Source organism: Gadus chalcogrammus, chromosome 7 (assembly GCF_026213295.1).
Source record: "Gadus chalcogrammus isolate NIFS_2021 chromosome 7, NIFS_Gcha_1.0, whole genome shotgun sequence".
Lineage (NCBI taxonomy): Eukaryota > Metazoa > Chordata > Actinopteri > Gadiformes > Gadidae > Gadus > Gadus chalcogrammus.
In genome coordinates this window covers 20477205-20490639 of record NC_079418.1, presented here as the reverse complement: position 1 = coordinate 20490639, position 13435 = coordinate 20477205, and the positions used below count along the sequence as shown (strand labels likewise).

Genomic DNA, 13435 nt, shown 5'->3' with positions numbered 1-13435 from the left:
AAACGAGCATTTGTGAACATCGCAATATGCCTACATTACCCAGAATGCCTTTCATGCGACTATTGTTTCCGGTCCTGCGCCTTCTCTGGAGCGGATTGGAACCTGGAGTCAGGATTCAATAAATGAGTAGTCTTCACAATAAAGGTAAACTGTTTTAACACTTATGTGAGTCGTTTTTTAACATTACAGCAACGCACGTCCGTAGAATATGTGCAGCTGATTGAAATGGACCACGCCGAATTTCACTGGGTGTCTTTTAGCCCCGGGGTATTGACATTGAAGTGTACAGGCTCCGGTTGCCGTTTGCGTGTCCATTCCATCCGCCATGCCGATTGTTCTTTGTTACATACAGGGGAGCACTGAGCCCTCCGAGATCGGAGTTAAAACCCGGCAAGAGAGGGAATCCACTGAAATCCTGGATCTCATGCTGCCATGGATTGCATACATTATACTTCCTCTTGATTATGCCCCTCCGCTGTGTTTTCGTGAATGGTGGATGCCGCTGTCATGTTGTTCACTGTGGTTACCAAAAAGGTTCTGCACTACAAGGATAAAGCCATTGATATTGTCCCACATTAAATTAATTCCTTGCTCTGAAGAACACACATTGCACACACTGTTACAACTAATAATTTGTTTAAAATTAGTTGACGTTTGTGTATAAATAATTGTTAAATACATTTTGATTCTTAGCTCGTATTCTTGCGTCTTTTACTCATTGCAATGAACCTTATTCTTGATTTTCAGGATTGCCATGATGACTGACCAGGCACCGGATGAGTTCATCTGTGAGTATATTTTAAACGGATGGCTATGATAGGGAGAGGGAGCCTATTTACATGTCATACTCAATGTCTTGTGGTGTTTTCGCCCAGGGTGTGAGGACTGTAGTCAGTACCATGACTCTGAGTGTCCAGAGCTGGGCCCGTTGGTGACCGTGGAGGACTCATTTGTCCTCAGTCGGGCCAGGTGAGCCACTATCTCATACACACACACACACACACACACACACACACACACACACACACACACACACACACACACACACACACACACACACACACACACACACACACACACACACTCTACTAGGATATTTACAATTGTTTTATCCCTCAGGGGCATCGGCAACGGATGCAATGCATGTGTCGTTATGGTTGTGTTGTTATGAACAATATATCTTGCTTTTCAAATTTCATCCCTCAAACATATTTTTGGTTGACTGAAGTTATTCCATGATTATAAAGAAATGTTATTATGTAAATATTTGTATGAACCTCAATTGGAAAAACCAATGTATCATAGGAAAGGGACTGTCTGATCAAGTCTGGATGTTGTTATAAAGCTGTCAGTTTACTGGATGGGACAGGAAGTAATGCTGCCTTACAGGAAGCTTTTATTTTTTTAGATATCCATTTTCCAGGCAGGGAGATGATGACATTAGTAGAATAATACTGCAGTTCCGCTGCTGGTTGTTCTCAACGTTTTGGGAGTTGTAGTTTGGCTTCCTTCTGGTCCATCACAAGGTAAACATGAGTATGCTGCTTTTGTCCATTATAACAGGTCTTCATTGCCAAGCAGTCTGGAGATCAGAGAGGTGTCCGTCGGCGTGGAGGGGGTGTTCGTACTGCGACAGCTGGTCAAGAGGACACGATTTGGGCCGTTTGAGGCCAAGAGGGTGCCCCACTTGGAGAGAGATGGGCCCTTTCCTCTGAAGGTGCGGACATGACATGTTTACAGCAGCAGTTTCCTTGACTCTGTCCTTTACTGCTCATGAGAAATGTAATTACCATTTGAACAGCACGGAAATGCATTTGTGCATTTGGCCATCTGCCAAGGTAAAAGGGACCAATTATTTAAAATAAGTAAAAAATTAAAACGTTAAATATTACACACATATTCAGTTTATTTATTTAAGTAACCCTAAATCAACCTGGAATGTATAGATATGGTAGTGGAATATGGGTTATATATTGAAATGGGCTTTGGGCATGTATAAGCAAGCATATCTTGACTATATATCAGTATTGTTCAATGCTCCCTGTGATCTTTGATTAAAAATATTTTCTGTGCTCCAGAAGTTCGGTTTTAATTTCAGCAGATGTGTTTTAAGTCAGATGAGGAGTCTACCCGAGATGTGTGCCACACAGACGTCCACCTCAGCCAAAGTCTTCATTACAAACCAGTAACTTTAGACAACAATGTGTCAGAGGTGGAGTGAAGATTCTCACCGGCTCTCGTGTGTTTGTGGGATCAGATCTTCCAGAGGGACGGGGCGGTGGTGTGTCTGGACTCGTCCAGCGAGGAGGACTGTAACTGGATGATGCTGGTGAGGCCGGCCGGTGACCATGCCCACCAGAACCTGAGCGCCTACCAGCAGGACGATGACGTGTACTTCAACACCTCCCAGGTAGCAAGCCCCTCCTCCCAAGGTCCTCAGGTCCGCTGTGGGCTGCCTGGTCACACTGGTTGAATTTTTATCTTATAGTTTATTTACATTTAATTTCTCTCCATATGTTGGCCTTTAAATTACTTTATTTACCTCTAAATTACTTTATTTCCTTTTTTATTTGTATAGTCCACATTGGGTTTGTTCTAGTCACCAAAAAATTAAATAAATGTGTAATAAAATATTTTACTCTTCCTATAAAAGTGGTGCACTTTTGTTTTAACCATGGTATTCAGAATCAGAACATGGTTGGTTAAAACACCCTCTTAGCACACATCAGTATGGCCCAGTCTGGGGGGTTTCCCTGCGTCAACCCGCCGTGTGTTGTGTGGCCCCTGCAGGACGTGCTGCCGGGGACCGAGCTCCGGGTGTGGTACGGGGCCTTCTACGCCAAGAAGCTGGACAAGCCGACGCTCCGGCCCCCCATGCTGCCGACACCATCAGGTCAGCAGGGGGAGCTAGAGAGCAGCCAAGGGTTGGCCCTGTCTCACTCTATATGGCTGAATATACCCTGTATAAAGCTTTACATCCATGAGGAAAAAAAATCACAATGCACTTTAATTGAAGATACTGGCTGTTTGTTTGAAATCCATTTTAACTGGGAGCAATGTACCATGTCATTTTTTATTCTAAGAACAATTCCTACCTTACTATCATGATATTTAGGTATAGTTTTAGTAGTTTGTATTACACATAAACAATTTTCATAAATTAATCTTGACAAAAACCATAGCAGCCCTGTGCGGGCTGGCTCCATGCAGCTGGGGTCATCCACAATAAGTGTAATGGCTGCTAACATCACAGGTCTCTTTCCATCAAATAGATGTGATCCCCTCAGCCAAGGCAGAAACACTAATGGATGCCGTATCCCCCACGATGGCCAGCGGTGATGAAAACATTAGCGCAGGTGAGTTTCCTCTCTGCATATCGTCTGACCGTACGTCAACACATCAAGTTAATTTCTAGAGATTATTTTATTCTAAGTATTTTATTATTTGGAAAGGCATCACAATCCCTCAAAAGCATAAGGAAAATGTCTGAATTGAACAGATATATTGTGGAATATCAACTGTGGAGTTATTATTGAAAACATGTTATCTGTTTCAAATGTGCAAATATTATTATTGTACGTATAATACTGTCAATGTCAATACAAATAAGGTCCTATCTTCATCTTAATCTATTTTCTATCCTATATATTATAGTGTTGCTTTATACATACTTATAAATACATAGATATTACATTTTTTATAGGCTGCTGTTATGACAAAAGATTAATCAACTAGAACAGTGAATGAATTAAGAAGCCGTCTCATCTATTTATCCACCCACCCATTATCAAACTGTACTTTGAAGACAGCAGTAGAAAGTTTATCACCTGGGCAACAGCATTCGAAAAAAATAAAATAAAAGGCCTCCAAATAGAAAAGAATACCTCCATAGAAAGGAAGAGCTGAGAAACACATCCTAACAGCGTTGTGTCCCCCCCGTCCGTCCGGCCTCCCCCAGGCCAGCTGCTGAGTCCATTCCACGACGGGAAGGCGGTGGACCAGCTCCTGCCCCGCGAGGACGCCCTCATGGCGCTCAGCAGCACCGTGGAGGAAGAGGAGGAGGAGGAGGCGGCCCTGACCACCGCCACCACCACGGTGACCACGGCCACCCGCGTCCGCGTGGCCCCCAAGAGAGCCGGGGCCCGCGGGAGGAGGGGGAGGGGCCGCAGGGCCGGCGCCGTGTCCTCCTCTTCCTCCTCCTCCACCTCCTCCTCCTCCTCGTCCGCCGGCGCCCACAGCGGTAACCGATACCGTAGGTCTGCGCGCATCTCCTCACAAGAATTCATCTTAAGTATCACATTTTGTTTTATAAAATTGCATATTTGATTGTTAAACATCCACGCAGCCAAATCATGTATTAACCTTATGCAGGCAATTTGATATGCTCGTTAGCAAGCACATATAGCCATTTAACATTAGCGTGATATGAATACTATGCTTGGCACTTCAAGTTATCAAGAAAGCCACAACATAACTCTTTGATCCACCATGATCATGAGCCAAAGTCAGGAATGAGTGTCCTTTCCCCAAACAAATGCTAAAAAGCATAACAAACCATAAGATTATTACCTTATCCCACATCCCCGGCCCTCTCCCTCCAGACGTGAAGCCCCTGATGGAGGCCGCGGCCCCCGAGGGCGTGGAGGCGGACCCGGAGAGCGGGGGCAGCCTGCCCACGGGCACGGGCGCGGGCAGCGCCCCCCTCCTCAAGAGACACAAGAGCCGGGAGCACAAGCGCGTGTACCGCTGCAGCCTCTGCAGCAAGGTGTTCCAGAACAGCAGCAACCTCAACAGACACATCCGCTCCCACGGTAGGACCTAGCGCCGCCCGCCCGCCTCCCATGGCAGCCATCGCCCCGCCCCCCCCCCCCCCCCCCCCCCCCCCCCCGCTCCCATTGGCTGTGGTTAGGTAAAGGGGTGGGGGTTGTTGGTGGTGCTGTCAGGTCTCTGGGTTACTGTTAAAGTGGATTAAAAGCATAATCATGATGATTTTGAATTACCCCCCAAAGTAATTTAGAGTAAGTTTAGAGTCTGTAAAAGGTTACAACTAATTATAAGCATCTCAATGCTTATAATTATACTGACTTATGATGGTATCACTCTGTTGCCTAATACAGGTATTTATAGTTGAACTGCATGTTGCAGTGAGACTGGATGAAACTATGTTCCTGTGAACTTTATAGTTTGTAGAGCAGGACCCATTCTGCTGCGCTTCCCCAGGTGATAAACTCTACAAGTGTGACGAGTGCGACAAGCTGTTCAGCCGCAAGGAGAGCCTGAAGCAGCACATCTCCTACAAGCACAGCAAGAACATGGTAAGTGTGGCCCCCAGGGGCCTCCCGCCGCTTCTTAACACACACACACACACACACATTGCTAAAGTCCTTCATGAATTATCGTTGTGTCCCACAGCCGGACGTAGACTACAAGTACATCTGCAACATGTGTGACAAGTCCTTCCGCCTGGAGAACGCCTTGAAGTTTCACAACTGCAGAACAGGTCCTCGTCTTCAAAGTTTATTTTACGTCTTCTCTTTTAAGACACTGTTTTAAATCAACCATTTTGTGTTGTCATCACAACTGCATAACAGGTCATACACTTCAATGTTTTCAAAATGTCTCTTTCAGGGCATTCCTTTTTATCAATAATTCTGAATTTCTATGTTCGATAGTTTTCATGTCAAGAATTAAATGTGGCGTATCGATGCAGTAGCTCAGGCGGAAGAGCTGCCGGTTGGATACCCAGCTCCTATTAGCCAATTGTCAAGGTGGTCCTGAGCAAGACAACTAACCCCAACCGCTACCGATGAGTTGGAAACTAATTGTAAGACCTCTTGAGTGGCCGCAGGTCGGAAGAGCTCTATATTACTGCAGTCAGTTTAGAACCGCCACGCCTGGACCCTGGTGTATATCGGTGTATATCTTCTGCGCCAACCCTTCAACCCTCTTCCTCTCCCGCAGACGACAAAACGTTCCAGTGCGACATCTGCTCGCGCTTCTTCTCCACCAACAGCAACCTGTCCAAGCACAAGAAGAAGCACGGCGAGAAGCTGTACTCCTGCCAGATCTGCAACAAGATGTTCTACCGCAAGGACGTCATGCAGGAGCACCACCGGCGCCATGGCATGGGTCGGTCGCTGGTTATTACCCACAATGCACTGTTTCCTCGAAGGGTCACGCTGCACATGTCGGTATAGACGATAAACCTCGAATAACTGCCTTTTAGTAGGGTAGAGAATTGTATCGGAACCAATGTGTTCTTTGAAGCTGAATGATGTACTATATTTATAACAGGAAGCAGGTTGACATGTAAACCAAAGGTTGCTAGTTCGATCCCCGGCTCCTCCTAGCTGAGTGTCGAGTTGTCTCCGAGCAAGACAACAAACCCTTACTGCTTCCGACGAGCTGGCCATCGCAGTGAACGGTTGACTCGGCAGTCGGTTTGTGAATGTGTGTAAGAATGGTTATGAGTATCTTTGGATAAAAGCATCTGCTTGATGCCCTAAATGCAAATGTTATTGTCAGTACATTTTTTGAAGCTCTCTGAGCTGTGGCCACCATGTCTGTCCTCAAGATCCCCCCACAGAGTGACGGTTCAGTGCTACTGTTGTGGTTCGAGCCCACCGTGCGTTCATCTCTTCTCTGGCGTGTGACCTCCTCCCTGTGTCTCTGCCCAGGCCCCAAGCACATGAAGAGAGAGGAGCTGGAGGTGAGCGGCGAGGAGGCCACCAAGTACAGGAAGGAGCCCTCGCCCTGTCCCGTCTGCGGCAAGGTGAGAAACGTAACGCATTACTGGCTGGCGGGTTTGACTTCCAGCCGTCAGGTCCTGGGTTGATTTCTGCCCCCATATCTGCAGCCCTGCTTGTAGGCGTTCTGGGGCAAGATGTCTAACCCCTACCTGCTCACCATTGCTTGGCATCTTTGTACAAATTACAGGTGGTTTTAGGTTAAAACACTCGCAACTGATTGACGACCAAGTCCCAAAATTTGTCCGATACAGTATATCGAATCAAAAGGCACCCTTCTTTTGATAACAATATATGAAATGTATAGTATTTGCACAAACTGTGTTTACCTACAGTCGTATGCAGACAACATTTAGCTAGGTTATAAGACAAACATGCAGGCAAACATTGCTAAATATATCTGATTGAAAATAAATATTTTCATACAAATGCTCCGTCTAAAATATTTGTCCTTGTGTGTGTGTCTGTACGTTTGTGTGTACATACTCATATATAAATGTGTGTGTGTGTGTGTGTGTTCAGGTGTTCTCCTGCCGCAGCAACATGAACAAGCATCTGTTGACCCACGGAGATAAGAAGTACACCTGCGAGATCTGCGGTCGCAAGTTCTTCCGCGTGGACGTCCTCAGAGACCACATCCACGTTCACTTCAAGGTGAGCCGCAGGGTCCCCACTGGGGCCCCAGACCACGCTGAAAGGAGGCCCTTCAGTTCTCAGTTCACTTGATCTTATCCAATCATGAAGCTGGTCTTAAGGCAGATATCACGGCAATACATCAAACACAAGATCTCTTGTGACAAATATCACAGCCATACATCATACACATGTTCTGTTGACGCCGCTAGCTCAGGATGTAGAGCGGGTAAGCTGGTAACCGCAAGGTTACTAGTTTGATCCCCGGCTCCTCCTATCGGTCGAGGTGTCCCTGAGCAAAGCACCTAACCCTAACTGCTCCCGACGAGCTGGCTGTCGCCTTGCGTTGTTGACTGACTCCGCCGTCGGTGTGTGAATGTGGGCATGAATGGGTGAATGCCAGGCAATATTGTAAAGCACTTTGGATAAAAGCGCTATATAAATGCGGTCCATTTTACCTCTTTTTTTTTTTACCATGTTCTCTTGTGGTAAATTTCACAGCAATACATGAAAAATATGTTAGGTTATGACCGGTATCACAGCAGTATGTCAAACGCATTTTCTCTTGTGACGAATATCACAGAAATATGTCAAACACATTTTCTCTCTAGACAAATATCCCAGCAATGCCATGAAACATGTTAGTCTTGTCTCAAGTACCTTCACGTTATCTTGGTGCATTTCAGGTCTCAAAATATCGATATATCTGACTAAATTATTTAATAATTATTTATTGTCTATGTGTTTTGTACTTGGGGGGGGGGGGGGGGGGGGGGGGGGGGGCAAGACCACATCATTGAGAGGAAAGGATTGGTATCGGAGGATGAGACTGAATAACTAAGGTATTTCTTTCAGGACATAGCATTGATGGACGAGCAGGAGAGACAGGGCTTCATCAAGAAGATTGGAATCTCCGCTGACGACAGCGACGACTCGGACGAAGACGAAGACGACGATGAGCCAGAGCACCACAAATACAACTGCAAGAAGTGTCAAGTAAGGTTATACCAGACCCAAACGCCACCGGCTGCAGTGACTCTAATGGAAACTTTCAGGAAACCCGTTGAGCTTGTTATTTCGGTATGAATATAGGTCAAATTTTCTGATGTGAGATTTGAGACTGCTCATTTGCCAGTGATGGCATGTAACAGATCTTCAAACGTTCAGTTCTGGTATTGGGTACCAATGTCCATGTTTTTGTGAAATTGTAGTATTTTATTTTTATTTTTTATTTTTTTAAATAATAACTGCTGTAAACTGATTTTGTGTGTGTGTGTGTGTGTGAGCAATAGTAAGGACAGTCTGCCGTTTAAGGTGTTAGACTCTCCAGCTGAAAGGGTCTGAATTTGATCCGTAATAATATCCATGGTCATACCTGTATGCATCCCAGAGCAAGATGTTGCAGGTATCTGAACGGTGCGGTGTGTGTCTCCGTGTGCCAGCTGTCCTTCGCCAAGGGCCGGGACTACCTGAAGCACATCATGGAGCAGCATAAGGAGCGCGGCTACGGCTGCGCCATCTGCAACCGGCGCTTCGCCCTGAAGGCCACGTACAACGCCCACCTGGTCATCCACCGCGAGCAGCTCCCCGACCCCGCCGTCCAGAAGTAAGACCGGGGGCCCGAGGACAGGGGAGGGGCCCTGGGGTGTCACTGGGAGGGGTGGGGTTACGACTGGGAAACGCTGTGGATGCGTTACTGCCGCGAACAGGGGCTGATTGAGTTTCGTTATGGATCGCTCGATTAGGGCTTATTGCTTCTGGGAATCCTCAAGGCCTCACTATCAATGTATAATTACGATATTAAATATATATATAAAGATATTATGTAAATGGATATTACTACATGTAGAAAAACTGAATGCTGATGAAGCTGTTGTAGAGTAATAGCAAAATATTTTTAATGATTGCAAAGGTGTTGTATAACAATGTTACTGTGTATCTTAAAGGTACATTCACCCGTGTGAGATTTGTGGCCGGATATTTAACAGCATCGGAAACCTGGAGAGGCATAAGATCATCCACACAGGTGAACCCTAATCCATAGATTGATCCTACTTTACAATACTAATTGTGAGTAAATCAGTGGAAACGCACAGACAAAACGTTTTTATTATGTTCTCTGGTACGGTAATCGCAGAGTAATTCCAATTAATGTTTGAGGTGTGTGGAATTAGATAAATGCACACCATATTTCATACATTCCAACAAAAGGCATTCTTGCCACCACCACTCAGTGTATTGCCCTGTACCCTCTAATGCTAATGCTATGCTACCTCCATTCTGGGTGGTTTCAGGGGTGAAGAGTCACGCCTGCAACCAGTGCAGCAAGTCGTTCGCCAGGAAGGACATGCTGAAGGAACACCTCAGGGTCCACGATGACATCCGGGACTTCCTGTGTGCCGAGTGCGGAAAAGGTTTGGCTCACTGTCGGAGAACCTTGCCTAATTTTACCTTTTATTTGAAATACATAACCCTATTTTTGTACCATTCTTATATATTTAACATTTTGGTGTTGTGAATCGTACCATCTGGATGACATTTAAACACACAAATGAGAGTTTAGTTATTTAGTGGACTCCTTTACAGGGGGTTTTATTTTATTTTAAGATACCTGTCATTCAGGAGCGGGTAGGGCCTGGGCCTTTGCTTAAGGGTGCCTTCAGGTAGACGTGGGGGTTGAACCCGGGACCCAGAAGCCCCACCAACTGTTGGTTTGCTTGTCCCTCCCCCCCCCCCGTGTGCAGGCATGAAGACGAAGCATGCGCTGCGTCACCACATGAAGCTCCACAAGGGCATCAAGGAGTACGAGTGCAAGGAGTGCAACCGCAAGTTCGCCCAGAAGGTGAACATGCTGAAGCACTACAAGAGACACACGGGTGAGTCAGGCTGCTGTGTGTGTGTGTGTGTGTGTGTGTGTGTGTGTGTGTGTGTGTGAGAGACCGTGCATGCACAAACGCATTGAAACAATGTGTCTGATATTTGTGTGTGCGTGTGTTCCCTCACAGGTATAAAGGACTTTATGTGTGAGCTCTGTGGGAAGACGTTCAGCGAGAGGACCACCCTGGAGACGCACAAACTCATCCACACAGGCAAGCATCCCCCTCACCATGCATGGTAGACTCACAATACATGCGTGGTGTGTTTATGCAGGCTATGTATCAGTCGATCAATGAGTACATGCATCACAGCACACACACACCTTGGTTCCCCCCCCCCCTCCTCCAAAAAGGAGTTGATGGATGCGGAGGCTTGAAGTTCAATAGGATGACAATACATAGGCCTATCTTAAGAAGTAAGAACTAGACTGTGAGGAAACATCATTGATTATTTTATTATTAGTTTATGTTTCCCTCCCCAAATGTTCATTACCCGAAAATGTTCCTTATTATTACAAATTCTTTCCTTATTATTGACACAAATGTTCCTTATTATTACCTCAGATGTTCCTTATTATTACCTCAAATGTTCTTCATTATTACCTTAAATGTTCCTTATTATTACCTCAAATGTTCCTTATTGATAACCAAAATGTTCCTAATTATTACAAGCAAACGTTATTATTTCTACAAAAGCTCCTCATTACTCCCACCAATGTGACCCTCCGCTGCCCCTCTCCGTCCACAGTGGGCAAGACGTGGACCTGCGGCACGTGCGACAAGAAGTACCTGACGGAGTACATGCTGCAGAAGCACGTGCACCTGACCCACGAGAGGGTGGAGGCCCAGTCCTGCCACCTGTGTGGCACCAAGGTGTCCACGCGCGCCTCCATGAACCGCCACATACGCCGCAAACACCCAGAGGTGAGGGGGACCCTGTCCAGTCCGACCATGTAAAGCCTGTGTTGAGTCATAATCATCGGTTTAAATATAAAATCTTATTTTTTTGTGTCCAGGTGGTTTTCGTAAGAATTGACGAGTTTGACGATCTTCAGGAACCTCCGACGATTGACGAGTCTGCGATCAGTATTGTGCAGGTTATTGCTTATTTTGTACTTTTAATACACAGGCCGTGACCCAGAACACACAATAGGGTTCCAAAGCACTGTATTGTTGTTGTTGTTTAGATTAACACAAGCTAACTCCTTCTGTAGCAACACTTCAGAGTTGGTCAGTCAGTATATTCTTTGGCGATTTCCGCCAGACCACATAACGCCACGGTGTCAAGGGGCTCATCCTAGCTAATGCCTGCAGTCGGAAAAAAAACTCAGAGAGATTTACGGCTTCATTCCACCAATTCTGTTTGCTTTCAATTACCCAGAAGGCCGTAGTTAACACTGCCCTACTGGGGGCTTTGATGAGAAACTAGTGCTTGAGTTCTGTATGAGTCATAAACCAACGATTGTGAAAGGCAAAACGGAAATTGGTTGCCAACACAGTTATACTGAGTCCAGGTGAACTCTGAATCAACCCCGAGCGTCTTGTACCCCACAGCCCACCCTGAGCCTGGACAAGGACGGCATGCCCCAGGAGCGGCCGGGCGGAACGTCCCGCCATGCCCGCAAGAAACAGAAGCGTGCCGCCGCCGAGCCGGAGCTCTCCTCGTCGGACGAGTATGGCGACTTCCCCGAACAGCGGCAGCACGACGGGCCCATCGCCGAGTTCACCTCCGCCCTGGGGGGAGACGAGCGGGAGACCAGCTCGGCGGTACAGAGCATCCAGCAGGTTAGTCCTCACCTGTTGCAGCTCTTGTATTCCTCTGCCCCCACCAATCCTGTGTGAAGAAGGCCGAGCTGAGGTCGTGAAGCCGACCGAGGGAGGAGTATTCCCGGTGGAGGACCGAGTTGATCGTTGATCAGAGGGATCTGTGGAGCAAACCGCTTTGCATCAACCACTGAGGCGTTTTGAATTAATAAAGGAAATGAGCACTGAGTCGCTCTGAATCCGGTGCAGCCGTTTATCCGTATGTCTTCACTCGCTGTGTTTCATTTTACCTGGAGAACCTTTACCTTCTGTGGCTTTAAGAAGGCCAAAAATGTATTTATTTTGGCAAGGCATCTGTGAAGATTTCCTTATTTAACACACAGGACTTTCAAATCATTCAGAAACCTCGAACATTTATATATTATGTATCCATATATCAGAGTAAGACCTAATCCAGCGTTTATCGAGAAACTCTGAACATCATCACCGCTGGTTCAGAGATGACCTATTCACCACGGGGAGGGGGGGGGGGACTGCAGCTTTGACTGACCCGGTGCCCATGTTCACCCTTCACAGGTGGTGGTCCTGGCCGACCCCAACGCCCCCGCCGTCTCCTCCTCCTCGCCGAGCAACTCCGTGGCGCTGACCAACATCACGGTGACGCCCCTCAGCACCCACGCAGCCGGCGCCCAGTTCACCAGCCTGCAGCCCGTGGCCGTGGGCCACCTGACCTCGGCCGGCGGGGACCGGCCCCTCACCCTGGACAACTCCATCCTCACCGTCACCTTCGACGCCGTCAGCGGCTCGGCGGTGCTCCACAACCGGCCCGGGGAGCTGGGCTCGGAGGTGGCGGTGGTGGGGGGCGGGGCCGGCGGAGGGATCGGGGCGGGAGCCACGGGCGGCGCCGGCGCCGTCGCCCCACAGCCGGTGACGCACTTCATCAACCTCACCACCTTCGTCAATCCCATGGGCCACCCGATGGAGAACCCCAGCCTGGCGTGGAGGCCCATGCCGGCGGTAGAGGCCACGGGGGGGAGTCAGGGGGACCCAGGGGGGGAGGCGGGGCACGGGGAGAGCCAAGAGGCAGCCGGGGGCCAAGACACGGAACAGGGCCAGGGCGGGGGAGTGGGCCAACCTTCGGACCAGCAGCAGAGCGGGTCGGGACAGCAGATGTACAGCTACTGATGGAGAGCGAAGGGGGTGCCGGTCACCCCTCACACTCATTAGTATCAAGGTTTAGTCATTTTTTTCTTGTTATTTGTAATTACTTTTTATAGAAGTATGAACACGGTCACCCTGATGCCTGTCGAGCCCTATGGACGTTGGAAGAAGCTCATGAATGTTTGCCTTTTTTACATCATTTTGTTGATGCTCTTAAATGTATGAACCGTTTTTAACTGAAGGGGGGAAAAGGTC

The 13435-nt window shown here is 47.5% G+C and overlaps 1 protein-coding gene across 1 annotated transcript; it reads left to right on the top strand.

Moving 5' to 3' along the window:
- The first annotated feature begins 76 nt into the window (after positions 1–76).
- prdm15 (PR domain containing 15) lies at positions 77–13204 on the top strand. The gene is made up of 24 exons (XM_056594827.1): positions 77–144; positions 748–788; positions 876–969; positions 1564–1717; positions 2258–2410; positions 2791–2893; positions 3273–3356; positions 3959–4252; positions 4602–4811; positions 5221–5315; positions 5413–5500; positions 5962–6129; positions 6678–6772; positions 7269–7400; positions 8235–8375; positions 8822–8985; positions 9326–9405; positions 9674–9793; positions 10124–10255; positions 10385–10468; positions 11004–11179; positions 11272–11352; positions 11810–12040; positions 12596–13204. The coding sequence occupies exons 2-24, from the start codon at positions 755–757 to the stop codon at positions 13202–13204; spliced, it is 3522 nt and encodes a 1173-aa protein (XP_056450802.1). The 5' UTR covers positions 77–144; positions 748–754.
- The last annotated feature ends 231 nt before the right edge of the window (positions 13205–13435 follow it).